Here is a 27,997-nt window from a genome sequence, read left to right as displayed (position 1 = left end):
AGGGAGGGAGAGAGAGAGAGAGAGATTCTTATTATATGAACCCTCATCCTATCATGAGGGTACATCCTCAAACCCTCATGACCTAATTACTTCCCAAAGCCTCCATCTGCAAATAACCATCACATTGGGGGTTAGGGTTTCAACACTGTGTGTGTGTGTGTGCTCATGCGCGCACGCGTGCACAATTTAGTCTATAATGAACACTAAACTTAGTTTTCTTTTCAAGGGCCACTTTAGGAACAGTGCAACTTCAAGAAAGTAAAAAGGTCCCCCCATCTTGCCATATATCTAGCTTGCCAGTTATAAAAATATAAACAGGACACAGAACCTTCCATGCCACAGTTAACAGTCAACTGTGTTTAAATGCAAATAGCAGGAAGTCAGCATCTTGGTGTAGATGAGCTTTAATGTGTGTCTGTGGGCGGCTGTGGAGTGTGGGCAGCTGGACGAGACGGCAGGAAAGCCAGGTGCCCACAGAGAAGAAGAGTCACCACCAGGGGAGGGAGGGACCAGAAATCCTGCCATGGGCCAGGGCTTCTCTTTATCTCTGCTTATCTCCGTTCATGGGCACAAATAGCAGGTCAAGGTTCTGTTTTTACAGCCAAAGGGGACTTATGACTTCCAGTGGGAATGGAGAGAAAAAAACAATTCCCTGAGAAATGAAAGAGTTCAGTGTCAGATGGGAAGAAGTCAAAGGGAGGGTCAGGGACAGCTTGCTGGGCTGATGGGGAGCTCATTTCCCCAGGTGCTCCACCTCCACCCTAGAGGAGTAGAGTCTGGGGGGGCAGGGACAGGCTGCTGGCAGGAGATGAGGAATTTGCTATTTGAAATGTCCAGGACACCTGTCTTTGGGTCTGGACATAGAACAAAAGGGCTGTGAAAGGGAGGATCCCAGGTGTCTAGTTGGCCAGTTGGGCCTGAGAATCTCAGGGTAGTGGACTCGGAAGCTGAGCGGACAGGTGTCTCCAGGGCAGAAAGTGGGAAGAGCAGAGGGTCCTGGAGGGGATTGTGCTGGGCTCTGAAAATCATATTGGAGCCTAGTTGTCAATCATGTTGGAGAAATCTCTCTCTTTTTTTCCCACTCTGAGTCATCTCTGGCTCAGTGGAATCCATCTCCCGACAGGTATGCTCAAGGATGGTCACTGGAAATGTCTCGCAGGAACGTCCAACTCTCAGGGCTAGGATGCATCCCTCACCCCAGATGGGATTATGAAGGGACCTTCACCCCTAGCAAAGCCTGCTAGATCCAGGCAGCCGGTGCTGCTCCAACCAGCAGGCTGTGCAGTGCCTAGCAATTTGTCCCCTTGCCTTTCACATTTCTGATTGCAGCCTTGAGTAGCCTGCAGTCAGTTGTTGATGAGGACATCATTCTACCCTGCCTTGTGCCAGCTTCCTCAAGTCCAGGACATCCATCACCCCCTGGTAATCTGGCCCCCTCGATTTCATGCCGACAGGTGATGGCTGGGGTTGGTCCATGCCTGACCCAGCCTGGGGCATGCTGGCCACAACTCCACAAAATGAGTCATTTGCTGCCAGCCTGTCCCTGCTCCCTGTGTCCCTTGCAACTTTAATGCAAATGTCACCCTGGGATCCTATCCTTGTGGGATTCTTTTTTTTTTTTTTTCTCCTTAAAGAAATACCATATTAGAAAGGACATTTGTCCTCTCTCCTGTTTAAATTGCTTTCCACGGGTTCAGGAGACCTGGCCATTGATTTTCTTCTAGAGAGTGCAGTAAGCCCTGTGAAGATTTTGGCTAATTAACTTTTAGAGAAGTGCTTGGATTTATCAAGGAGGTTGAAGTCTTTTTTTTTTTTTTTCTCCTCCCACATCTTGAAAAAGGCTTTTAACTTTTGTTTCCGAATTTCTGCCAACACTCGATCTGTTCAAAAGGGACTTCCCTGGAGACGATACAAGAGGGGCTGTTGGATGTCACCTTTTTGCAGCCTCAATCTTTAAGACAGTTGTTTCAGTGTGCAGAAAATCTTTTCTGTTTATCTAAGGGAGGAATCATTCACACAAAGATTACATTTAAACATATACATCTACCCTGGCATGCCCTGTTACTAATAATACTGCATATTATGAAAGTGGAAAGTATTTAAGATGAAATTAATTTTTGCCTCGTGTGCCACTTTGTTTGACTTTCTTGTTCCATTTGGTGTGAGGCACAAATATTGGCCAGCCTCACTTTTCCTTTTTTGCAAGTTTGCTTTCTTGTTCCTCTCATCTGGGCCAAAGCTGTTGGAAATGAGTTACTAGTATATCAGGAAAAGTCCAGCAAATGGAAACCCTTTGTTCTCCAGGAGTTTTGGTGGACAATTTCTCTCTCTCTCTCTCTCAGCAGACTTTCTGAGGGTAACATCTTTTTAGTGGTCTGTCAAAAGATCATGGGTAATCTGTCCATCCGGTGCTCTCGCCAGTTCTCATCAATGTGATGTGGCTGGTGTGGCTGGCTGCAGGAGCATCCTGGAAACCCTGGATGAGCCGTGTCACTTTGCCTGGGCAGAGCTGCCTGTAAAAGTTCTGTACCATGAGCTATATCACCTTGGCAGAAGGAGGCATTCAACCTGGTGTGACATAGGCGAACACTTTGTTGAAAAGAGTTTTTCATTTTTGGTTACTCTTGTGATACTTGTTACCAATTTAGATTATACCAGTTTATGTGCCATTCCATTTTATAGCATATTTTTTTTGGGGGTACTGGGGATTGAATTCAGGGGCACTTAACCACTAAGCTACATCCCAAGCCCTTTTTTGGTGGGGTACCCAGAATTGAACTCAGGGGCAGTTGACCACTGAACCATAACCCCAGTCCTAATTATATTTTATTTAGAGACACGGTGTCACTGAGCTGCTTAGGGTCTTGCTAAGTTGGTGAGGCTGGCTTTGGACTTGTGATCCTCCTGACTCAGCCTCCTGAGGCTCTGGGATTATAGGCGTGTTCCACTGAGCCTGGACCGTTTTATAGCATCTTCATGGGCTTCATCTCCCCTCACCAGCTTATTTCCAGCTGTGTGACTATTATATGTTGATGATAGTTTTATTTTGTAAGGATACTTTCTGAGCATGCTCTGCTGTCCCTATGAGGGTGACCATCTTCAGAGGGTTTTTTTTTTTAAGACGCAATAATAAATTTCCAAATGATGTCTCAGAAGTGTCCATGGTCATATTCTCCCATTATAACATATTTTCTTTGAATTCTTTGTTAGAATCTGACTCATGACTTAAAAAAAATAGTATAAAAAGGACTGTTACAAATTTTGATTTCTAAAAAGTGGTGGTGGAGATGTGCAACCAGTTGGGACTCTAGTGCCCAGTTGGTGGGATTGTAATATGGTGCTGGCCCTATGAACAACAGTACAGGTGTTCTTCAAAAACTTTAGAATAGAAATTACCCTATGACCTAGCAATTCCACTCCTGGGTCTATACCCCATAGAACCAAAAGCAGGGTCTTGAAGAGACATTTGTGCACTCAAGTTCGTTGTAATGTTATTCATGATGGTTAAAATATGGAAGCAATCCAGGGGTCCATTGACCAACGAATACACACACACACACACACACACAGACACAGGAATATTATTCAGCTTTAAGAGGAAGGAAATTCTGACATATGCTATGACATGATGAACCTTGAAGATATTACACTAAGTGAAACAAATACTGTATACCTCTTACGTAGACGACTTCTAAGAGGTACTTAGAGTAGTCAAAAATCATAGAGACAGAAAGTAGGGTGGTGTCTGCTAGGGCTGAGGAAAAGGGAGGTTAAAGAAGTTATTGTTTAATGGGAATATAGTTTCAGTTCTGCAAAAAAGAAAAAAGTTCTGGCGATGGAGGGACTATGAATGTCCTTGATACCACTGAGCTGTGCACTTAAAAATGGTTAGGATGGTGAAGTTTATGTGTTTGGTGCCACAATTTAAAAAATTGGCAAAAAAAACCCTTGTATTAGTCAGCATTTCATCACTGTGACAAAATACTTGGGAAAATCAACTGAGAGGAGGAAAGATTTATTTGGCTCACAGTTTCAGAGGTTTCAGTTCATGGTTGGCTGGCGGCACTGTTTCAGGGTCTGTGCTGAGGTAGTACATCATGGTGGAAGGGTGTGGCAGAGAGAAGCTGTCACCTCAAGGCCAGGAAGGAGGGAGAGGGTGGGGGAAGGGGGAGACGGGGGGATAAGATAAACCCTTCTAAGACATCCCCTAGCCTGTAACCCATTTCCTCCAACTAGGCCCCACCTCTTATTGTTGCCATCAAATTATGAATCTATCAGTGGATTAGTCCACTGGTGAGGTCAGAGCTCTCATGATCCAATTTCTTCCCCAAAGCCCCACCTCTGAACATGAGTGCCTGACACATGAACCTTTTGGGGACATGACAGATCCAAACCAGCCCAATCTTCAACTTTACTTTCTTTATTTCTCTGAATATTTTGGTGAAGAAATATATTATTTTTAACTCAAAGACTTTCTCTCCAAGATTTTGGCTTCCTCAAATCTACAAACAACCACAACAAAGGGACATTCATAATGTTGCTTCCAAATGAGTTACTGGATTCTCCCTCTGCCCCTGCAATTCCTGTGACTCCTCTCCTTTCTGCCTCTCTCCCCCTCCCAGAGGCTCAAGTTGACTTGGCAGAGGTCATGTTATTACATTTGCATTTCTTTGGGACATTTATTAATTTCTACTGCATGTCTGTGTTTTATTTGTTAGGTATTTGATTTCACCGATTGTTTGTTTTACATTTGGTCAATTATATCAGTGTTATATTTTGGGTCTTTGAAAAGAACACTATCTTTAAGTTAGCAGAATTACCATGTGTCCAAGGGTAATATTCAGGAATGTAAAATTTACTGTGCTTTATCAGATAACCACTCCTGCAAACCATAAAGTTCTTCTACTTGTGTCTCCAACTCTGGGGGTTGAATTATTTTGAGTTCAAGTACTATTTAAAATGCTTCTTTTGTTTTCTATCAGGAAAAGTGATTTAACTATGTAGTTTAAAAAGATCGGTGCTTGTCTCTTTCCACCTCCTTCTCCTTATAATAATAAATACTCCTTACTTTTACAGGCTGTTTTCTCTGTCCCTCTGGTTTTTGTTTATGTAGAGCATTTCTCTTCTATTGCAATAGGAATCTGGGTATCTTTGCTGGAGGTTTGGGTTCACCTAGAGTGCCTTTGTTGGGGACTCCTGAGAACGAAATATGGCTAATGGGAGACTTTAGAGAGAAGGCTCTAGAAGCTAGAGGTCCTATAGGCCTCATACAGAAGGTAGTTCCAGAGCTACCTCCATCTGGAGCTGCATCTCATGCCTGCTACAGCAGGGACTGGCAATTTTTGCTCCTGGCTTAGTCTTGGGACCCTTTGCTCTATGTGCAAGGGGTTTCTAAGTTACCTGGTAGATTTGGGATGGGAAGTAGAACAGACTCGATGTTGTTACCTTCTTTGCCTTGATCATCAAAACAGCAGATGCTTCCCAGAGAGGGAAGTGGGGGACACCCGTTTCCCTCGGGGTGTGTTTCTTGGCTTCACTCCTTTGTTTACTATCTCCCCGCAGGCTCGGGGACCAATTCTACAAGGAAGCCATCGAGCACTGCCGGAGTTATAACTCGCGGCTGTGTGCGGAGCGCAGCGTGCGTCTCCCCTTCCTGGACTCCCAGACGGGGGTGGCCCAGAACAACTGCTACATCTGGATGGAGAAGAGGCACCGAGGCCCAGGTGAGCTGTGCCACTTCTGGGACGTGCTTGCACGTGGGTTCCCAGGCTGGAGGGAGGAAGACCAGAGCTTCTGGGAGTCCAGAGACAAGCTGCACCGGCTTTCAAGACACTCAGCTGCTTTCGTAGCTCTTGGAAGGTGTTCCAAGGAAGGGGACAAGGGTGGTGTGGGCCATGGAGGCTGGGGGGCTGGGGGGCGAAAGAAGGCAAGACTAGTACACAAGAACAGCCCTCGTCATTGAAAATCTACAGTCAGATATGGATGGGAGGCTTCGCTTGTCACCAACTCTCTGACCCTCAAGTTCCTTATCTGTAAAAGGTGGATAATGTTAATATTTACTGCTCAGGGTTTTGTCAGGATTCAATGAAAAGGTTCAAGAAAACTCATGACATGGTATGTGTTCCAGAAGTGCAGGATATTATTGTTGATATTACTGTATTATTATTACCATGACACTAGTCTTCAGGCTCCAGAGAACAGAAGAAAGACCCATTTTTGGAGATTAGGGAGGCAATACAGGAATGCAATTTTCTGGCTTTATATGGGTACATCTAAAAAAACCTTTTTATTTTGAAAAATTTTACACCCATATAAAAATGAAGGGAATGGTAAAATGGATCTCCATGTATCCCAAAGATCAACCAGTGGCCAATTTCATTTCATTTATACACACCTGCCACTTTCTTCTCTGACTTCAGATTATTTTGAAGCAAATGTAGGACATTATTATTTCATCCACAATCTTTTTTTTTTTAAAATGCATCTCTAAATGTTAAGGACTTAAAAACCTCAAACCAACCTACAATTGCTTTCAAATTTCAATGATACCTTAAGATCATCAATTATTTGGTCAACATTCATTTCCCTTCTCTATTTAAATCAGGATCCAAGTAGAATCCCTATGCTGCGATTGGTTGACATGTCTTTTAAATTTCTTAAAATGTGAGGGTTTCTGTTTCTGTCTCTTCTTCCTCTTTGCATGTTATTTGTTGAAGAAACTGGGTTGTTTGCACTGTAGGGTTTCCCAGAACCTGGGTTTGCTGATGGCATCCCTATGGTGTTATTCCCATGAATTGGTAATTAGGTCCAGAGTCTTATTCAAGCTCAATTTTTTCTTTCTTTCTTTCTTTCTTCTTTTTTTTTTTTTTTTGGCAAGAACAATTCCTAAGTGGGTATTGTGTACTTTCATCAGGAGGCTCATATGGTCTGGTTATCTCTCTTTTCTGATGTTAGCAGCCCTCGGTGATGATTGTCTAGATTCCTTATCCCATTAAGAGTTGCAAAAAGGTGACATTTGATTCGAGGCCATTGTTATTTCTTCATTTATTAGCACTACAGCTTCTATAAAGAAAAAACATCCCCTCATTAAAATTTTTTGGCTATTAGGAAGTATAGTTGACATAAGAAAATCAGAATAACCGATTTTCCCTTTATTTACCTGTATTCAGAATAATGAGTAGGCTCCCTGGTAGTCTCCAAAGGTGATCAATAAAGTTATTTTGAGCACCTCCGAGAACTCAGACTTTCGTATATTTGATGTGCTTGAATCCACGGCTGCCTTTCTTCTGATTGATGCTTATGGTGTCCCATCTTTGCCCAATAGGGGTTTGGGCCAGTGCTGGTATTTTGACACATTCCCAGTAGTTTCTGATAGCCTCCTAGCTCCCCTAGTATCAGGACAGAATGTTTCCAGGTCACCTGTGTACTTCCTGCTGCAGACCTGAATCAACAATTTCTCTAAGAAACGCCAGTTCCTTTGTGTAGGAAGTGTTATTAGAGACCAAGGACTGTGGTATTCGTTCATTGCTTCTGAGATGGTCATTGTTTCTAGGTCTTCTGAGTCAGCAGAATTAAGAAATATTTTTCTTTTCTGAAGCAGGGAAACGTGATGAAATCATACTGATATTTCCCATTCAATTCAGTTTTACACAGTTTATACTTAGCAATTTTCATTTTGGGCCTCCTTTCTCCCACATCCAAAAACTCCTGAATAGCTGGGTGTGGTGGTGCATGCATGTCATCCCAAATGACTCAGGAGGCTGAGGCAGGAGGATGGGAAGTTCAAAGCCAGTCTTAGCAATTTAGTGAGGCCCTAAAGCGGCTTAGTGAAACCGTCTCTCAAAGTATTAAAAAAAGGTGGGCTGGGAATGGGGCTCAGTGGCTAAGTACCCCCGGGTTCAATGCTTGGTACCCCCTGCCAAAAAAAAGAAAGGGTTAAGGTAACCACAGGGATTCAGGAGGTTGAACTGAGTTAGGGCAAAAAGCAGACAAATACCAAATGCAAAGGGTCACTGTGGTCAGATAAGATTATAAACCAGCTGAAGAATTTGTTGAGGGCCTAGAACTGTCAGAGCGTGGGAACTTATTCTAGGACAGGGTTGAGACAGATGGTGGTAGTTTCAGAGTGTCAGCTTGGAGTGGGCTGTACATGGTCATCATGGGTAGTTCTTCTGCCCATTGCTTAGGCTGTGCTTTGCTGAGGTTTAAGGATAGAGATTTGGAGGTTCATCCTTGTGGTGATTTTCCTTGGCGAGGCTCCTGATGACTGACCAGGTGATGGGGTCAGTGTCACCATGTTCAGTATTGGGGTGCTCCTCCTTTTATGGACCTGATTGGCTTCATTTGGTGATCTGGGGTGTTAGATAACTCATGGGCCTAACATATTTCTGATATGAGTCTGATAAGCTCATGCAGCCATGTGCTTCTGATTCATTTGGCAAGTTCACAGGTGGTCATTTTTATTAGCACACTTAATTCATGTATCAGTTTGTGCCTTATGGTTGTGCTAGGCAGATGGTGATTGTTTACTTGTACAAAGTGTAGAGTCATTCGACCTCAGCACTTGGATTCAAAATGGAGTAAATCATGACAAACTACTGTGTTATAAAATGGAATAACCCAGAGTTAGGCACAGCCTAAAAACTACCGTTCTATTCATCATAGAGTAACTCAGAGCAGGGCACAGCCTGCTCTCCACAATTCTTCTCATTGTGTTCAATATTTCCTGGGGATTTAACTCAGCACTTGTCTACATTCTAGCCCTTTTTATTTTTATTTTGAGACAGGGCCTCACAAAATTGCTTAGACTGGCCTCAAACTTGCCATCCTCCTACCTCAGCCTCCTGAGTATCTGGCATTATAGGTATGTGCCACCTGCTTGGCTCACAAATTTGATTTTGATGTGTCTTGGCACAGATTTTTTTGGGTTTACCCTATTTGAAATTTATTCAGCTTTGTGAACACACACACACATACACACACACATGTATATATGATATATATCTATTTGCCACATTTGGGAAATCTTTACTGAATATTTCCTTGTATATGTCTTCAAAAGCTATCCTGTTTTTCCTCTCCTTCTGGGACTTGAACACAACAAACGTCAGAGCTTTTATTGTATTTATTTTTTGTTACTATTTTTCGGTTCCTGAATTTCCATTTGGTTCTTCTTTCTGTCTTCTATTTCTTTTCTTTCTTTTTAATATTTTTAGTTGTAGATGGACACAATACCTTTATTTTATTTATTTATTTATTTTATGTGGTGCTGAGGATGGAACCCAGTGCCTTCCACGTGCTAGGCGAGCCACGACCCCAGCCTTTTGTCTGTTCTATTTCTTTGTGGAGACTTTATATATTTCACTTTTGTTTCGTGTGTTCACAATCGTTTGTTGGAACATTTTTATGACGACTGTTGTAAAATTTTTAGGAGCTAGTTCTAGCATTGGCATCGTTTTGTGGTTGGTGTCTGTGTCTTTCCTCGGTCTTCATCTGATGAGTGATTTTGATTGAGTCCTGGCCGTTGTGCTGTGAGACTCTAGAAGTTATTTAAATCTTCTGTTTTAGTCGGCCTCCTCTGATGCTGTGCTAGTGGGGGAAGAGGAGGTGCTCCTTGTTCTGTAGATGGGTGTGGAATTGCAGGTTCTTCACTGGGTCTCTGTTGACTCTCCCCCCACTGGGGCAGGAGTGACTGTCATTGCTGGTTCAGTCTTCCCTCTAGGCCCTAACGAACACCTCGGGGTGTCAGCTTCTCTCTTGGCCTTTGCTGACATTGACCCAGCAAAGGTTTGAGATCCCTGGTTATCTGGTTGACGTGGTCTCATTCCTGGGCCTTTAGTTAGAGAGAGAGAACGAGCAGGATTTTCTCGGGGCACTTTTTGGCCTGCAGTTGTGTTTCCAGGACCCAGCCCTAGATACATGATGCAAAAAGAATATTCAGGGAACCTCCCACTCTGTTGTCCCTCAGGTCCCAGGGCCCCCAGCTGGACTGCTGGTTTCCTTTACTTCAGTATTTTCTGGTGTTTGTCGTATGAATAATGTCTGGGATATTTAGCTGTACTTAGTGGGAGGGAATATGGGAAAGTTTATCTACTCTTTGTTTTCAGAAGCAAAAGTTCCTGAAATTGATTTTTTATTAAAAAAAATTATTCAAACTTTTGAGTTTCAAATTTCAGAGCCTTTTGGATTTTTGGATTAGTGATGCTCAACTGATAAAGTCCGCATAAATAATAAAAAAATCTGAAAAACTCAGGCCTGAAACACCTCTGGTCCCAAGAATTTCAGACAAAGGATACTCAACCTGGATAATTATATACGATAAACAGTATGTATTTAATATGTATGGTTTGATAAGTTTTGAAATGTATATACCTGGGAAACTATCACTACAACCAAGATAATGAACATAGCCACATACCCAAGGCAGTTTCTTTTATCTCTTGCAATCATCTCCCTCTCTTACTTCTTCCCCTGAGGCAATTACTGACCTGATCTCTGTGCTGGAATCATACACTATATAGTCCTTTTTGAGGGGGCAAAAGAGCATCTGGCTTCTTTCACTTAGTCTAATTATATTGAGATTCTTCCAGGTTCTAGCATGTATCAATAATTTATTTCTTTTTACGCTGAGTGCTCTTTTACTGTACGACTGTATCTTGGCTTATCCATTCACCTGTTGATGGGCATTTAGATCGTTTCTGGGCTTTGGCTGTTGTAAATAAAGTTACTGGGCTTGTGTATAAGTCTTTTTTATGGACTTTGCTTTCATTTCTACAAGAACAACTTAGAGGAGGAAGAGTTTATTTTGGGTTCACTGTTTCAGAGGTCAGTCCATGGTTGGCTGACTCCATTGCTCTAGACCAGAGGATAGCAGAACATCATGGTGGGAGGGTGTGCTGTGGGAAAGAAAGTGGTTTGGCTCATGGNGGGAGAGAGAAAAAAGACGAGAAGGAATAGAGAGGTGGGGGGGTGGGGGTGGAGCACACATGTGGGCACCAAGGACAAAATACAAAGATCCCAAAGCACACCCATGCTGACCACTTCCTTCAGTCACACCCCACCTGCTTACACTTATACCCAATAATCCATTCAAATTAATCCATCAAATGAGTTAACCCGCTGATTAGGTTACTACTCTCATAATCTCATCATTTTACCTCCTGCATTAATACATGACCTTTTTTTTGGTGAACCGCATATTTAAACCAAATACCATCTATTCATATATACTCAGATAAAGGGCTCAGTTCTTTTGTCCATTTTTAAATTGAGCTGTTTCTCTTATTATTAAATTTCAGTAGTTCTTTGTATATTCTAGGTATCAGACCTTTATCTGACATATGCTTTGCAAATATTTCCCCCCAGTTTGTCTGGGTCTTATAGTTTCATTACCTTTACATTCTCTTTTAAGGAGCAGAATTTTCAATTTTGATGACATCCTATTTATTAATTTGTTATTTTATGAAGTGTGCTTTTGGTATATCTTAAAAATTACTGTCCTAACACAAGGTAAGAGTTTTCTCTTACTTTAGTTTTTCCTAGAAGTTTTATAATTTAGCCTTTATTTAGGTTTGTATTTTCAATTAATTTTTGTATATGGTGTGAGGTAGGAGTTAGTTTTTTTTATTTGTTTTTACAGATGGGTATTCATAAATTGTTGAAAAGACTAGCCTTTCTCCACTGAACTTCCTTTATCAAAAATTAGATGTCCATATGTATGTAGGTCTCTTTCTGGATTCTTAGTTTTCTTTCATTGATATATTGTTCATACTTACACTCTTATCAAAGTATCTTTATTATTATAGTTTTATAATGCATCTTAAATCAGGTGATGTTATACCTCCAAATTTGTTTTTGTTCCTATAAGTTATTTTGACTATTCTAAGGCTTCACACATCTAGATGTATTTTACAAATTATTATTTCCTACAAAAAAATCTGCTGGCAGTTTGATTGGGAGTGTGTTGAATCTACAGATCCGTCTGGGGAAAATTGACAAGGGATTGAACTCAGGGCTTTGCATATGCTAGGCATGTGCTCTACTACTGAGCTCTACCCATTACTTAATGTTTTTTAGTAAATAAATTTTACAAATTTCAATTTCTAATTTTTGTTTGCTTGTATACAGAAATGCAATTGATTTTGTATATTTATCTCATATCCTCCAACCCTGTTGATCTCTTTTAATTCTGATAGCTTTCTGTAGATTCCATAGATCAAGTGGATAAAGAAAACTTACTTATTTGTAATATGGATGGCTTTTATTTACTTTCCTTGTCTATTTCACTGTTTAGACCATCCAGTATAATACTAGGCAAAAATGGAGAGAGCGGACATCCTTATGCTGTTCCTGATCTTTATGGGTGAAGCAGTCTTTCTTTGATTAAGTATGAGGTTATCTATAGGTTGTTTATCTATATGTTATCTTCTTATCAAATTGAGGAATATCCCTTCTATTTCTAGTTTTAGAGTTTTTATCAGGCATAGATATTAGATTTTCTATTTCTATTGAGGTGATCCTGTGGTTTTTTTGGTGGTTTGTTAATATGATGAGTTACATCGATTGGGTTTTGGATGTTAAACTAACATTGCATTCCTAGGAATAAACCCCATTTTGTCATGATGTATTATCCTTTGTCTATATTGCTGAGTTCATGTTGCCGAAGTTTTATTAGGGCCTCATGCAAACAAGTACTCCACCCCTGAACTATCGTTTTTTTTCCCCTCTAGTACTACAGATCAAACCTAGGGCCTTTTGTAGGCTGGGCAAGTGCTTTACCCCTGAATTATAACTCTCAGCCTTTTAAATTTTATTTTGAGACAGGATCTTGTTAAATTGCCCAGGCTGGCTCCTAACTTGGGGTTCTCCTGCCTCAGCCTCTTCAGTAGCTGGGATTGCAGGCATGCGCCACCATGCCTACCTGGGGGTTTGCCTTTGAAGGTTATATTTTGTCCCTTCCTCTCTTTCTTTCTGTCTGCTTTCTGCTCCACCACACACTTCCTGTCACGATGTTCTGACTCACCACAAACCCACAGTGACGGGGCTAAGCAGCTGTGAACTGGAACCAATGAAACCATGAATCACAATAGGATGCAATTTTTTTTTTTTTTTGCAGGCTATAGTTCTGCCTTGCCACTTTTTTCCCTTTCTTTCCTTCCTTTTTTTGGGGAGTGGGTGGGTAACCAGGGATTAAACCCAGGGGCACTTAATCACTGAGCTACATCCCCGACCCTTTTTATTTTTATTTTGAGACAAGGTCTTGCTAAGTTGCTTAGAGGCCTTGCTAAGTTGCCGAGGCTGGCTTTGAACTTGTGAACTCTTGCCTCAGCTTCCTGGGTTGTTAGGATTACCAGTGTATGCCACCATGCCCAGCTGTGTCTTGCTTTTTAAATGTAATCTCACAGTCTATTTTTAATTGGTTATTTAGACCATTTACATTTAATGTAATTATTATTATAATTAGGTTTAAATCCATAATTTTTTGTTTTCTATTTATTCTATTTGTTCTCCTTTTCATGTGTTTCTGCTTTCTAGTCAGTTGAATTTATTATTCCATTTTATCTCAAGGAAACTCTCGTTTCATTATTCAAGTGATTGCTTAGTGCTTATAGGATACACCTTTAACTACTCGAAGTTAACCTTTACGTGATATTATTTTACTTCATGAACAGTATTAAGAACTGTGCAATGGTATCATTGAAACTGGAGTTGAGATGAAACTCCATTCTCTACTTCTGTTGGAGGGTGGAGTCTGTGTAAACTGCAAGCTTCTGCATCTCACAAAATGGGGAAAGCCGAGTTTAGCAGCTAATCAGAGCAGGGTACTGGCCCCAGCTCTGAGGGCTGAGCAAAGCCTGATTCTTCTCCACTATCACTGAGTGGCATGTTGTAGCTCTCAGTGTTGCAGCTCTTACCGCGAGCTGTGCCCTGCAGTATTGCAATAGACTCCAGCAGCTTACTAACGACTTCTTTCCATGTTCTTGCAAATCCAAAGAATGAAATTCATAGGACAATGGAAGGCAAGAGTGAAAAGTTGTGTTTTATTCTTATGTGAAGAGTAGAAACAGAACTTTTGCAAGAGCAAGAGGGGTCCCTAATAGGAGTTGCCAAGTGAGTGTGCTAGTCTAGGGATTTATAAAGCACTTGGGTCAATGCTATTGGTCTACATTTATGCTCAGGGTTTGGAAAAGCACCAACACTATTGGTTAGCTCTGTGATCCTATTCAGTCTGTGCCACTTTAATTTTCCTGCCATGTGTGGGTCACTGGGAGGCTGAGGTCTTTAGGTCTTAAGATTGAGGATGCTCAGAGGTTCAGGTTTGCAGTGCTCAGCATCCTTGGCCCTGGCTTGCCCTGCAATAGGCCCCCACTGGCATGGCAGGCTTCACAGCTGCCGTCTGTGCTTGCCACCAGTGCTCCAACCTGCCCAGGCCACTGCTTTGCTTCTCTGGACAAGGGCTTGGCTTCATCATGTTCTCCCTTCCTGACATTTGCATTCTAATCCATATGTTACATCATATAAAAAGGAACCTTGCAGATATGATTCAATTAACAATCTCAAGATGGTGAGGTTATACTGGATTATCTAGGTGCCCCAATGTAATCACAAGGGTCCTCATAAGAGGGAGTGGGAGTGGGAGGTCAGGGTCAGACAGGATATGTAGTGATGGAAGCAGAGGTCAATGTGATACAATAGATGTAGAAGCTTTCTATGCATTAGTTTGTTTTTTGTTGCTATAATAAAATACCCAAGATTGGGTATTTATAAGCAAAAGAAGTCTATTTAGCTCACAGTTCTGGAGATTCAAGAAAATGGTGTCAGCATCTACTCAGCTCTGGTGAGGACCTTCTGGCTTCATCACAACATAGCTGAGGACATCATTGTGGGAGAGTGTGGGAGAGGAAGAGATGACATGGCAAGTCAGAAAGTGAGATTTAGAAGTGCTTTTTATAAGAACCTGTTCCTGTAGGAACTAACTGGGGTCCCATGAGAACTATGTCATATCTTTCTGAGGGTGACCCCAGTGACCTAACCACCTTCCACTAGACCCCGGCTCTTAAAGGTTCTACCACTTCTCAACCTCACCTCACTGAGGACCAAGCTTCTAACACATGAAACTTTAGAGAAGACACTGACGCATATCCAAATCATAGCAGCCCATAATCCAAAGAATGTAGGTGCCCACTTGAGCGCCACCTGCCTCCCTTCCTCTCCCTCCCTCCTTCCCATGGGCTTGCCTGCCTTCCTTAACCCCTCCCTCCCTCCCTTCTCTCTCTCAACAGCTTCTTAGTAGTCCATTGTGTGTATACCCTGTTGCTTATTTAATCAGCCTCCTATAGATGGATATTTGGATTGTTTCCAGTCTTTTTGGAGTATAAAATAGGCTACAGTGAATACAGACTTTCATATTTTTGCATGTGAATCTGTGATAGAGATTCCCAGAAGTGGAATTGCTAGATCAAAGAGGGAAATACTTATGTAGTTTTGCTAGGTATGCCAAATTCTTCCTCATGGTACCGTGTCCTTTGCATTCCCACCAGCAGCAGATGAGACTGGTAGGCATATTTCTAACATCAGAATCTTTCAACCTCATAGTAGGCTGCTTCATGTCAAAGTGAAAACCAGGATTATTGAAACAGAAAAACCAGGTGGGGGGCACTTGCCGGGGATATTATAGAGGTGATTCTTGTATGGGGTAGGGGTCAGACCCAATAACTTTTAAGCTCATATTGTAATCCTATTATCCTTTAAAAAATTCTTCTGATGAATTTAGAAAGTGTGTCCTGGAGGTTTTCCTGCTTTTCCATACTCATTATATGCCTTATTACAATGCTTCTGTATTACCAAGGTGCATTTTTCTCGGAGTAATTATAGTTGGTGAATTGGGTGATGTGATGTGATGTGTTGTGAGAGGAAAAATGAGTTCCATGAGAAATGGTTTGGTGGGAGTGGGTGTGTAGGTTGGAGACTTTTCCTGGTGGCTTTGGTGTGGGGAACTGTTTTCCCACAAGGGCAGGATTCTGAGTTTCAATCCTGTCATTTTTAGGCAAACAATGGGATGGGCTCAGTGAGGACTTAGGTTGGGGAGTGGATAGGTTCTGTGCATGGGCTGTGGACTAGACCCCTCTTAGGAGCTGTGTGACTTGGTCACCATTAGCTCCCCTGTTCTCAGCCTTTAAAGGTCTCGTGGGATTCCACCATGATGAGATAAGAACGAATGTGAGGTGCTAACCTTGCACAGAGTAAGAGCTCGGTAAATGTCAGCCATTGTTGCTGTGTTGGCTTTGGGTGTGATGGGACCATTGAAGGCTTGAGAACCCCTGGACCAGAAGGGGCAGAGGTCCATCTCGCCAGGGCCGTTTTGACACAAGAGACACTGGAATTGAATTGTAGAGCAAGACAGCTACTCAGGGGGAGTGGAGGGCGGGCAGGCAGGAAGGGCAGATGGGTGGAGAGCCAGACAGAGAGGCAGCTGAGTCCTGGACTGGGCTGTCATGGGTCTAGAGTTCAGTCATTCTGGGGATGGTTCTGGAAGGCTACACTGAAGAGATGGCCCTTGAAGTCAGGGCAAGTCTTAGATAAGGCAAGAGAAGGGGAGAGGACAGAGCTCCGTGGAAATGCCCCTAGTGTGAATGCTCGTGAAATAATCTTGCCCACTCTTCAAGCCCTACCTGTGACTCATCCCTTCAGCTCTGTAGAGTTGGTTCAAATTGGTGTTTTCAGTCACAGTCACCGACAGCACCTATTATGTGCTGGGCAAGCCCCGAGAATATAAATATAAGTAAGATCTGATCTGGTACGAAGTTCCCTATGTGGGCGTTTTCTCCACGACAACTGGCGTCTCTGATATTCTGGTTCAATGGTTTGAAGTTAGGTAACTACATATGCAGTTCTCATGCCCCGTCTTGGTGAAGAATCCCCAGCTTAGGTTATTATCTGTTTATAAACATGGAGGCTGTTAATGACCCATTGTGGTGACACACGGTGGGAGTGAGACACGGAGGAGGTCTTAAAATGGCACTGATGGCCTGGAGAGGAGTTTTCTATGCCACCCTATTCCTGTATGGAATGGGCTGGATTTGGGGACAGATGATGAAGGGTAGCAGCATTTGGATTCTTAATTTGGATTCTTAATTTGTCACCTGGCTCTAAGCAGGTGGAGCCACTACCTCTCTGCCCCATTCCCGTTCCTTTCTAGTTCTGAAGCTTCTTGTTTAGGCTCCTCTTCAAATTCAAGAGTGTATATATGGGATGGAGAGTTGGGGTGCTGAGGATTCCTGTGTGCTCTTGGCCTACGTTCAGGAAGGTAGATTTTGATTCACAATGAGGGCCGAGCAAATCTCTATCATCAGTGTTGGCCAACAGGGGCACAGGCTGACCTGTGAGTACTGAATTGTCCATTGTAGGGAAGGTTCTGTGGCGGCCGTGGACTCACCTCTCTGGGATGCTACAGGGAGAGCCCTTCCCTCGAGTGGACTTGAACTTCCACAGTCCAACTCTGGTTGAGGGTAGAGGAAGCCATCTCAGGATTTTTTTTTTTTTAACTTTATTTGCTGTTATTCTTCCATAGATCATTCTTCCTTCTCTTTCCTTTGCCATTTCATCTTCTAAATCTTTCATGGCTCATGCTTTGCCTGTCACACGTGCTCAGAACTCAGGACCCACCTGCTGAACTTGACCAACGTGTATCACAAGATATTTGTCTGGAGTCTGCTGACCATTTAGGAATCAAGCCCAAATTTTCAAACCAAAATTTTCTGTGGAACTAGTTCTCCCAGCGGGGGTGCACATTTCTGTCCCTCTCCCTCCCTCTCTGTCCCTGTCGTCCCTGTGCTTTTGCACGGGCAGTGGAGTTGCGGCTGAAGGCAACAGAAAAGCAGTTTGCTCAGTGGGGTGTGTGAAAGGAAGGGTAGCCGTGGCCTTGGTTACCAGGGAGGACTGGTCCCCCCTCTTGTCTCCTGCCTCCTGCTTCCCCTCCTCCATATCCACCCCTAGCCTCAGGCTCACTCCTCAAGGTTAATTTCCCTGACAGCAGCTGTGACTCCATCCTCCTCCTCCTCCTCCCTCCTCCATCTTCCACACACCCGGGCTTTTGAGTTATGTGCCTCCTGTTCTAATGAGATAAACAACATAAGTCTCATGAGGCTCTGCTCTTCCCTCCATAAGTGGAGCTCCAGAGCTGAATGTGTTGGCCCTAGAACGGGACCCTGGTGCCTGTCAGCTTAGTGAGGAGGGCAAGGAGGTGGGGGAGGAGCCCCGAGGGAGCTCCTGGGGCCATTTGCTTGTTGAGACAAGGTGGATTCCAAACGGACATCAAAGAGAAGCCTATTTCCACCCTCATGGCTGGAGGGACAAAGAGGGACCTGGACTGGTAAGGTGGGTGCCTTGTCATACCTTTGGCATCAGGTCCAGGACTCATCTGAGTCAGCTAACTTATAATAACCAACAACTGACGTTTGCCAAGTTGACTTAGGTACAGAGAGCTTCCTCTTGAGTACCTGTGACTCCCCATGACAGTCACCTAAGGTAGGTGTTATCGATGCTTTTATCTTTTGGTGAGGAGCAGGCTCAGACAGGTGTTGGGACATCTTCCGGGAGGCATGGGCCCTTCCTCTGCATCATGGGGCTTCTCCAATCTACCAGAGAAAGAATGAAGCAAAACCAGTCCCTCTTGTCGGCATTCAAACTCCTTACTAAAACTGGCTGTCCAGGAGAGGGGGCCTATGGCTACAGGCAGAGTGGCTGAGGCTGTTCCTGTGCTGTTGATCTACCAGTGCAGCGACTACAGTCTCAGGAAGGCTGTAGGCCCCGGACACACGTTGGCATTTTTGAACTCTTGCCATTTAGACCTTGGGCAGACCTGGTCTGAACCCGTCTCTTCTTACTCACCTGCTTTTGGTCAGGGTGGAAATGGCAAGAAGGGTACCCTAGGCACAGAGACCACCATAGTGGGGTGGATATGGTGGGCTCTGGGCTCAGTTCCGAGTCCACCTTCTGGAGTGCCTCTTACATGGTTTATCTTGGTGAATGCATCTCTGGAACCAGGAACAGCAGCAACAATGGTCATTCTCTTCTTGTATTTCTGAGTGTGGTTCAGTTCTGGATGAATATACTTGGTAACTACTCCTTGATATGCCTGCTAAGCCCTGTGTGCTAAGTGTTGGAGATACTAGAAATGGGTATGATTCCTGCCATCCTGGGTCTTATAAAGCCAGTAGGGGAGACCGTCAGGTAAGCTGGCAATTAATTAAATACCTGGGGGAAATACAAGAATCTTTGAGAGCCTACAGGAAAGGGATTAAACCAGTCTTGGCACAACAGAGAAAACATGCAGGCAGCTAACTAGATAGATATTGCCTAGACATCCAAAGGTTCTGTCAGACTTCGGAGCAGTCTAAAAAGTTCTTGAAAAAATCATTTCCTAATTTCCTTGCTTACCTACATTCCGATTAGATAGGTCTGGCTTGAATTTGGGGCATTCGCATTTTGAGAGGTTCTCCAGATGAGTCTGGTTTCAACCTGGGTTAAGAATCACTAATCTGAAATGGAAGGGGAATTGGTATGACCAATTCTGGGATGTGGAATAGTCAGCACTTGAGTCTTCCTTGAGATCCTGTGGGTCACCACCTTAGTGATGGCCTGAACATCTGGAAGGGACCCAGAATCAATGCATCCATTCAGGCATGATAGGATCAGAAGTGACACGGTCCTCAAGTGAGTCAGGAAACATTGAGCTATTTCTCAGTGTTCGATCATGCTTTCCCTCAAAGAGAGGTCACAGTGGGACCCTCCCCAATGGTAGGGAGAGCTTTCTTACTTTGATCTGTTTGGTCTTCTGTACAATTGACTTGAGTCTGGTGCACATGAGCTTGTGTTCAGGGAGCTCTGAGCTGCAGGATCCTCTCTCTGTGGAGAGGCCCCTGAAGCAGGAGCCCCCTATGAGCTATCCTTAATAGCTTCAGAGAATCAAATGGGGAGGGATCAAAACCTCCAACTTTCTCACAGTCTTGCCACCTGTGGGAACTACTGTGTAATTAAAATGATCCTTTGCACATAAAGGCATGGAGCATTCTGGCTCTTTTAATACTGAGATAGTTGCCTCTGCTTTGGACCCAACCTAGTGAGCGGGTAAAGATGACTGGTCAAAATGAAAAAAAGAATGGATGGATATTTGGCAATGCAACTTTTATAGATTTTTCTCTGTAAAGGCAAAAAATGAAGGCGGTTTCCCCTCTTAACTTTCAAGGCCCCTAAAATGAAGATGGCAGATGGGAATGGGGTCCTGATGTTTTCTGAGCCCTGTGGTCCTAATTGTAGGCAGAGACAGTCTCCTGTGGGGTTGCCTGCTGCCATTGCCACATTTATCCCTAGAAGACAGAGTTGTGACTTTAAGGTGAAGCTGGGACATGTTCATTCATTCATTCATTCATTCAACAAATACTTACTTGGATTTTTCTGTGTGTCAGGCACAGTTTGGTTGTCAGGGGATTCTAACAAGAGCAAGTCAGAGAAGTCCTGTCCTTACTGGGATTTTTGTGGGAGTAGGCTGCCTGGCTTGCTGGTTTGTTTGGAGGACACCAGGTGATCTTTTTAGACTGCAAAAAGCAGTCTGAATCACCCGTCTTAAGCACCTTCCTCCGCTTGCCTCCCCCTACCTTTTCTCCAGGAATAGATTTCATTGGTCTAATATGGAACATTTGTGCCCCCTAAGGCTTCTAGTTGCCACATTGTGTGCCCAGGAGTCACAGTAGTGTTATCTGACAACAAGAAGGCTCCTGATAGGGTGCTCGGCATGACAATGATTCTGGGGTGTCAGGGATCAATATAAATGGAGGCTTCCATTGGGAGACAGTGTGGTACATGATTCTACCCATGGACTCCTGCCTGTTTCTTTCTTTAGGCCCAGGCAGGTGGGCAGGGGCATGTAGGAATGCTGCCTGTGCAGGCCATGGAGCCTGGGCTCCAGAGCAGGGTATATTCCTGTGGAGGTTGCCCAGGGCTCCCTTGGCTTCTGTGAGCCTCCATTACCTTACAGTGGGTAGGAGAAGCCAGTAAGTAGCTCTGGATCTTTTGATCCTGTTTCTTTGAAATGCTCCTCAATCCAGGCTGTTCCCAAGGGAGGCCCACTGACTCTTGCCGCTCCACTTGCTTCATCGGGACCTGGGCAGAGCAGCAGTTGCTGCAGAGCTATTGCCTTGTAAGCACTTGATGAAACTGGCTCTGGAAAGGCTCTTCTGGTGGCCGAAAGGTTCCTCTGATGTTCTCCTTGGGTCAGCAAGCAGAACTGGTTTTGGTAAAGGTGATAGCTCTTTCTGGCCTAGGCTTCCTGAACAGTGTGGTGGAGCAGATGGAGCAAAGGTCTGGGATCCTATGACCTTGATTCAGCCTTGGCTCTGGCTTCAACCTGCTGTGTCACCTTGACAAATCACTTCACCTTTCTGGGCTTGAATTTCCTCTCACTGTAAATGACAGGGCTAGTCAGGGTAATTTCCAAGGCCCCTGACAGCCTGAAGCCTTTAATCTTGACATCATCTCTGTCCACAGGCCTTGCTCCAGGCCAGCTGTACACATACCCTGCCCGCTGCTGGCGCAAAAAGAGACGATTGCACCCGCCTGAGGACCCAAAGCTGCGGCTGCTGGAAATAAAACCCGGTGAGTGCCCTCTGGAGCTCAGGTGGGCCCATCTGGGGAGAGGTGATGGTGGAAGGGATCTGGGCTGGGCCCCAGGCAAGGCTGGTTGGCTCCTTGGTCCACAGAGCTGGGTTTCCTGGGAGAGCAAAGGTGCCCATGTGGTGCTCAGAGCTATCTCTGTGCCCGCTCTGGGTCTAAACAGACAGTGTCCTCCTGAGCTTCTGGGGCCTTGTGCCCTCTTCTTTGTCTTCATCTTGCCACCTGAAGGAAGTAAAGCAAACGGACACGGGTCCCACCCAGGGTGACCATCCTTGTGGCCTCAGGTAGAGACACCGCATTCCAGTTGCTTGTTTCTGAGACGCCCCGTGGATCCTGTCCCCTCATACCCACACAGCATCCTGGGCGTCTTACTTGGAAGGGGACGGGTCATTAAAAATAGAACATGCCTCGACACTCTGGGAGAGTTGGGGTTCAAAACTTACCCCAAGGGTTTGCAGATTGCCTTGGGCCTGCAGGAGGACTCAGTTGGGAATATCTTGATGCACTTCTTATGACGCTGCAGACCGTCTGCCATCCCCAGAGCCATGTCTGTCTGGGTCGTGCAGCAAGGGCAAGTGATTGTCGGGGCCCTTGGTGTTAAGGGGACCTCTGTTTTGGGAGGTGGGGGTGGGGATGTGACTCAGGGTGGTGGGAACAGCACTGTCCAGTGGTACAGAGTTGACAAGATAGCTTCTGCTGTCACCAAATCATTGCCAGCCACCTGGCAGCTACCATACTCCTTCCTTTCCACACTGAGCCCTTACACTGCATTTGTACTGCAAGGTCCCCGCCTATTTTTTTTTTTTTTTTTTGTGTGTGTGTGTGTTTCCACTCCTGGTTCTGTGGGTATGACAGCTGTGATTATTTGCTTTAACCCTGATTTCACTTGTGGAGCAGTTTTATTTGTGAGGGGTGGGTGGGTGAGATTCATTGTGCTCCGTCCAAATCAGATCTCCCTTACACCATTTCCAGACATTTGAAAATACTACAGGGTGATGGCTGAAGCTGTCCCAAGTGTCTCCCTCCCTTGATGCAGGCAGTAGGAGACTCAAGTTTCCTAGAGTGATAACCCCATGGAGATATAATGTTGTCATTTTGCTTTTTCTAGTAGCCACATGAAGAAAAAGGAAAAAGAAACAGGGGAAATGGATTTTAATAATATATAACATTTAACCCAACATGTCAAAAAAATTTGATAATTTCACCATGTCATCAATATAAAGATGATGAATGAGATCTTTTACATTCTTTTTTAAAAATATTTTTTTAGTTTATTTATTTCATTTATTTATTTATTTTTGTGTGGTGCTAAGGATCGAACCCAGTGCTTTACACATGCAAGGCAAGCGCTCAACCACTGAGCTATAATACCAGCCCCTTTTACATTCTTTTTTGATACTGTGTTTGAATTCTAGTGTGCATTTTCCACTTCTCCACATCTCATTTTGAACTAGCCACACTTTAGGTGCTCAGTGGCACATGGGCTAGGGTGCCATATTGGTCAGCATGGTTCTACGGTCAACGTGTGGTCCTGATCATCATTATCAGTAGCAGCAGCAGTAGCAACAGCAACCTGGGAGCTTGTCACAGATACAGAATCTTGGGCCTCTCAGATCTACTGAGCAGAATTTGCATCTCCTGAATGGACGCTGATGTCTGAGAAACTGTGTCAAAGACTTATAGGTAGATGGACCATAAGCCAGTAGCGTATGAGTCCATGTTGCTTTACTAGGCATAAATAATTGTTGATATAAACAGTTCCTTTTGGAGGCAAGGGCTCACTCCTTCCTTGCCATAGCTCCATTGGTCCTGATCTTGTGGGGTGTCATGGAAGAATGGTAAAGAAACCCCTGGTTTAATCCTTACCTGGACCAATTTAATTCTATCCCTTTCATAGCTGATTTGGCTGAGACAACTATGAAGTATTATTTAGGTATCTGCCACTCGTTGGATGTGTCTCTTTGTTTGAGTGAGTAAACCTTCTGGTATACTTCTCTATCTGTAGAACAGGCCCAGCAGGACCTGATTTTCCTAGGTAGTCTTTCAGGCTCACCATGGGTCAAACAAGTCATATGCAATTCTTTTCAATTAAAATTTTTTTGTTTGATTTTGAGTGGGTAAAACAGTCACATGTTTTGACATTCAAAAGATAAAAGGAGGCCAGGCTTGGTAGCACACGCCTGTAATCCCAGTGGCTGGGGAGACTGAGACAGGAGGATCATAAGTTCAAATCCAGCCTCAGCAACTTAGCAAGGCCCTAAGCAACTAAGTGAGGCCCTGTCTCTAAATAAAATATAAAAAAGGGCTGGGAATGTGTTTCAATGGTTAAGCACCCCTAGGTTCAATCCCTAGTACCACCAAAGGAAAAAAAAAAAAAGATAAAAGGGTATGTTATATGGTGGAAATTAAGAGCAAGTCTCTCCAGAGACAATCAGTGGCACCAGAATTTCCTTAAAGAGATGGTCTGTCTATGCCCAGGAACTGCATTGATGTGATTTTCTCCTCCTTTTACAGAGCATAACCACCTTGGATTTTGCCATTTTCACTTAAATAAGTGCTCGAGATATCTCAACGTACAAAAAGTTTCATTTTTTAATGATTACATAATATTCCATTGATGAATATACCACAATTTATTTAAACAGGCTATTCCCAATTTTGTTTCTAACTTTTCCAATTTAGTGATTCAATGAATGTTTTGAATGTATATGAAAATATCTCTGTAATTTGCTAATTTAAATAATTTTATTAAAAATACATGATAATAATTTTAACTAATTTAAAATTATTAGTCTTGATTCTCAATATTTACACTTTATCTTTCTATCAGATAAATTGGATCTTCTTTCATACAATCAAAGAATTTAACACTGTGGTGTACCTTAGATACTATTAACTCCAAGTTCTTATTTTATTGAGGTCCAGATAGATTAAGAAACTTTTTCAAAGTCACGCAAAGTCCTGTGGATCCAGTGGAGAATCCAGGTTGTTTGAAGTTCTCTTTAAATGGTTTTCTGCTTCTTCATGATGCTGATAGGGATACTAACTTAAAAAAAATAATTAAAAAAAAAAAACTTTAACAAGGACTTTTCCCTTAATGACTGTTTTAGGATTATAAAATTAACATATTAATTAATTATTAAAATGCAGCAAGAGATTGTTGGAATTCCTTCAGTCATAAATGCTGGAAGCTCAACTCCAACTAAGCCTAAGCAAAAGAAGGTCCAGTAACAGTCAACCCCAGGGTTCAGCTGGTTTCAGGCCCTGTCCTCCTCCTGGGGCAGGAAGAGAGGCCACTAGCAGCCTCAGACTCAACGCGACCGTACCCAACAGAAAGGCGGTCCCTTTCCACAGCTATGTGTCTGTCCCCTTCCGTGGGTTTATGTCTGCCCCACCAATCCCCATTCCCCAGGGGATAGGACACTGAATAAATCATCCTCGTCCTCAGAAGCAGTCTCTCAACAGCACACCAGTTTACAAAGCCCTTATAAAGCCTTTCCATCCATATCATTTAGTTGACTCTACTGTGGCTATGGGGACCAAAGAGGACAGGAAGGGATACAGTGTTATAAACCCATTTGATAGGTGAGAGAAATCGGGCTGTGGACAGAGCCAGGGAGAGTTTACCATGTGGCTCATGCATCTGACAATGAGCACTCCACTGCTTGGGAGGCAAGAAGCTATTTTCTGAGCATTTGGTCCTTCCAGAGCCTGCTGTGGACTTGCCCCAACCTTGGGCCTGCTGTGACATGCAAGGGCAGAGAAAAGTGGGAAGCCCAGGGCTAGTGGTTTTCTACCGCCATGTCCCCTCCAGCACACAGTGGCTGTATCTGTGATCATTTGAAATGCTCGCTCGGCCTGTGCCCCCTAGGCTCAGCTGACTGTCTCAGGTTGCAGGTGGCTCTTCCCCAGAAGAGACAAGCACCAGTCCTGAAGATGGACCCTTGGCCATATTCCCAGATGGGAAGAGCTGAGCCCCCAGGCTGGCTTATCCTCCTCACCAACACCCAGGTACACAATACACAATATACCAATAGCCCACGGCTAGGATAAGTAACTTTTCATATGACAGGGCCTCTTCTCAGAAGAACTTCTCTTTGTGTAATCAGGCTGACCACTAAGCCTACTTTTGTTTTTACAAAACCCCACAGCAGAATGCCTGTCATTTCTCCATCCTGTTCTGAATCTGCACCTCTGGGTCCAGGCCTAGCACTGAGCATGGAACCCCCACACCATCCTGCAATGGTGGGTGAACAAAGATGCCCTGGGCCCTGTGACAAGGAGGCACGACACAATACTTAGAAGCAGCCAGGGCCCATCTAGGGAATGTGAAACAGCGTGACCAAAGAAGCATACCATTCCTTTCCCAGAGGTGACAGATTTGCTTTAGGATTCTTCACACTAGCCAAAGTTTCAGGAAAACAACTTCGTCCATAGCCCCAGCTTGTCCATATGGCACCTTTGTGCAAATCAGAAGGTGGCGCCCCCTCTGGGTGGACACTTGTCAGTGAGGCCCTTCTGTTGAGTTGTGGAGCACGCAGGCTGGTGCTGGGCCCCTCTGCTGTGTCCTTGGCAGGTGGCCCCGTGAGGGTGGGTGCCACCTGCACATTTTTCAGCAGCTCTGCCTTTGTTATTCCTAAAATGCAGCTTCCACCTGAGGGAATCTCTTCCCTTTTTTGGGTTATGTCCTTCCTAAGCATGGGGTTGACTTGGACGGTATTTTTAAATGACTATATCTCTTATTTTTATTCCATTTGATTTGGACTCAAGGAAGGCTCATTTTTTTTTTTTTTTGGTTGATACTGTTGAGGGTGACTCAGGGTAGAGTCACTGCACAGTCCCTGGAGAAATTGCTGCGAGTTTCTACTAGGTGGGGGCAGTCAGTCAGGAGGCTGAGGCGGAACTTCCTCATGGGGATAGAGGAGCCATGAGGGACACTGGGAAGGAAAGCGTAGGGGTGTGTTCCCTTTTACCATGGCAATGAAATGGGCAGGAAAGCACATGACCTTTGACCTGGAAATTTATCATGTATATGATCTATAATTTTGGGGAAGTACCCAGGATTGAACTCAGGGGCACTTGACCACTGAGCCACATCCCCAGCCCTTTTTTTGGTGGGGTACCCAGGGTTGAACTCAGGGGCAGTTGACCACTGAGCCACATCCCCAGCCATGTTTTGTATTTTTTTTAAAAAATAGGATCTTACTGAGTTGCTCAGTGCCTCGCTTTTGCTGAGGCTGGCTTTGAACTCACGATCCTCCTGCCGCAGCCTCCCCAGCTGCTGGGATTACAGGCGTGTGCCACTGTGCCTGTCTTTATCTATAGTTAAATATAGCTTAATACAGTTTAAATACATACATCTAAAATATAAACAAACACATTTATACATTGTGGCATTGTTTATAGTAACAACAAAGAAGGTTCATCCATGGGGAACAAGTTAAATACATAGAACATCATAAAATAAATTACTCTTTTGTCTTTTAAAAGAGTGAATAGAAAAAAAAAGTGAAAAGATGTCTAAGATATATTGCTAAGTGGGGGGAAAAAGCATATTGTACAACATTATATATAGTTCTCTTTGGATAAAACTTGCAGAAAATCAATAATCAATTTGTCTATCCTGGGATGAATCTTTAAAATTTATGGAGATTAGACAACTGAGTTCATGTTGGAAGAAAGCCAAACAAAACCCCCACCTGCCCACCCACACCTGGCACCCTCCACTACCCAGCCCCTTAGGATACCCACCTTTCTTCTAACCCTTCCCTCCCCAAATCTGGGATGGGCTCCCCTGAACTCCCTTTGACACGTTCTAGGACTCTTGAAGGCCCCCTCTGTCCACCATCAGTACTACCCGGAGATGTCCTCATCTCCCTGGGAAGAGGGCAGAGGGGTTCTAACCCTTGCCAGTGCGAGACTGGCCTGTGGGAGACTGAGTGACACCATCTGGAGCCAAGTGGCCTCAAGGTGAGAGTGTCCTGCAGATCAGGTCTTCTGTGGGTAGGAAGGAGATGCCACAGCAGTGTATCACACCAACACGCAACTTGTCCTTCCTGTCTTCCTTTTCATCCCTGCTTGAGTCCGGCAGTGATGGACAGCTTCCACCGACAAAGACCAGGGTGTGGCAAGGGTTAGAATTATCCCTGGCCCTGGGCCAGCAGTGCTGTGTCAGGAAACCAGGTCAGGGCAAAGAGAGGAGGGGTTTTGCGGGACATTGGACAGAGCTGTGGAACCCTCATTTCTGGTTTAGCACCTGGAGCACAGAGCATCCCAGGGTGGAGACAGCGGAGGTGGATCTTGGTTGGCATTAAGTCTTTGGTTCCTG

At 44.0% G+C, this 27,997-nt stretch overlaps 1 protein-coding gene across 3 annotated transcripts in view; it reads left to right on the top strand.

Moving 5' to 3' along the window:
* Dpf3 (double PHD fingers 3) overlaps positions 1 to 27,997 on the top strand; it is a 258,374-nt gene that overhangs the window by 102,450 nt on the left and 127,927 nt on the right. For all 3 annotated transcript variants that reach the window (XR_007345887.1, XR_007345888.1, XM_048798917.1), the window contains exons 2-3: positions 5,563 to 5,723; positions 21,544 to 21,651. Coding sequence is in view for 1 of the 3 variants with exons in the window: in XM_048798917.1 (XP_048654874.1) it covers positions 5,563 to 5,723; positions 21,544 to 21,651 (269 nt within the window). In the remaining 2 variants the exon portion in view is untranslated. The remainder of the gene's footprint in view (positions 1 to 5,562; positions 5,724 to 21,543; positions 21,652 to 27,997) is intronic.

This window comes from Marmota marmota, unplaced genomic scaffold (genome assembly GCF_001458135.2).
Source record: "Marmota marmota marmota unplaced genomic scaffold, marMar, whole genome shotgun sequence".
Taxonomy (NCBI): domain Eukaryota; kingdom Metazoa; phylum Chordata; class Mammalia; order Rodentia; family Sciuridae; genus Marmota; species Marmota marmota.
The sequence above is the reverse complement of the archived record's forward strand: the minus strand, read 5'-3'. Positions and strand labels throughout refer to the sequence as shown.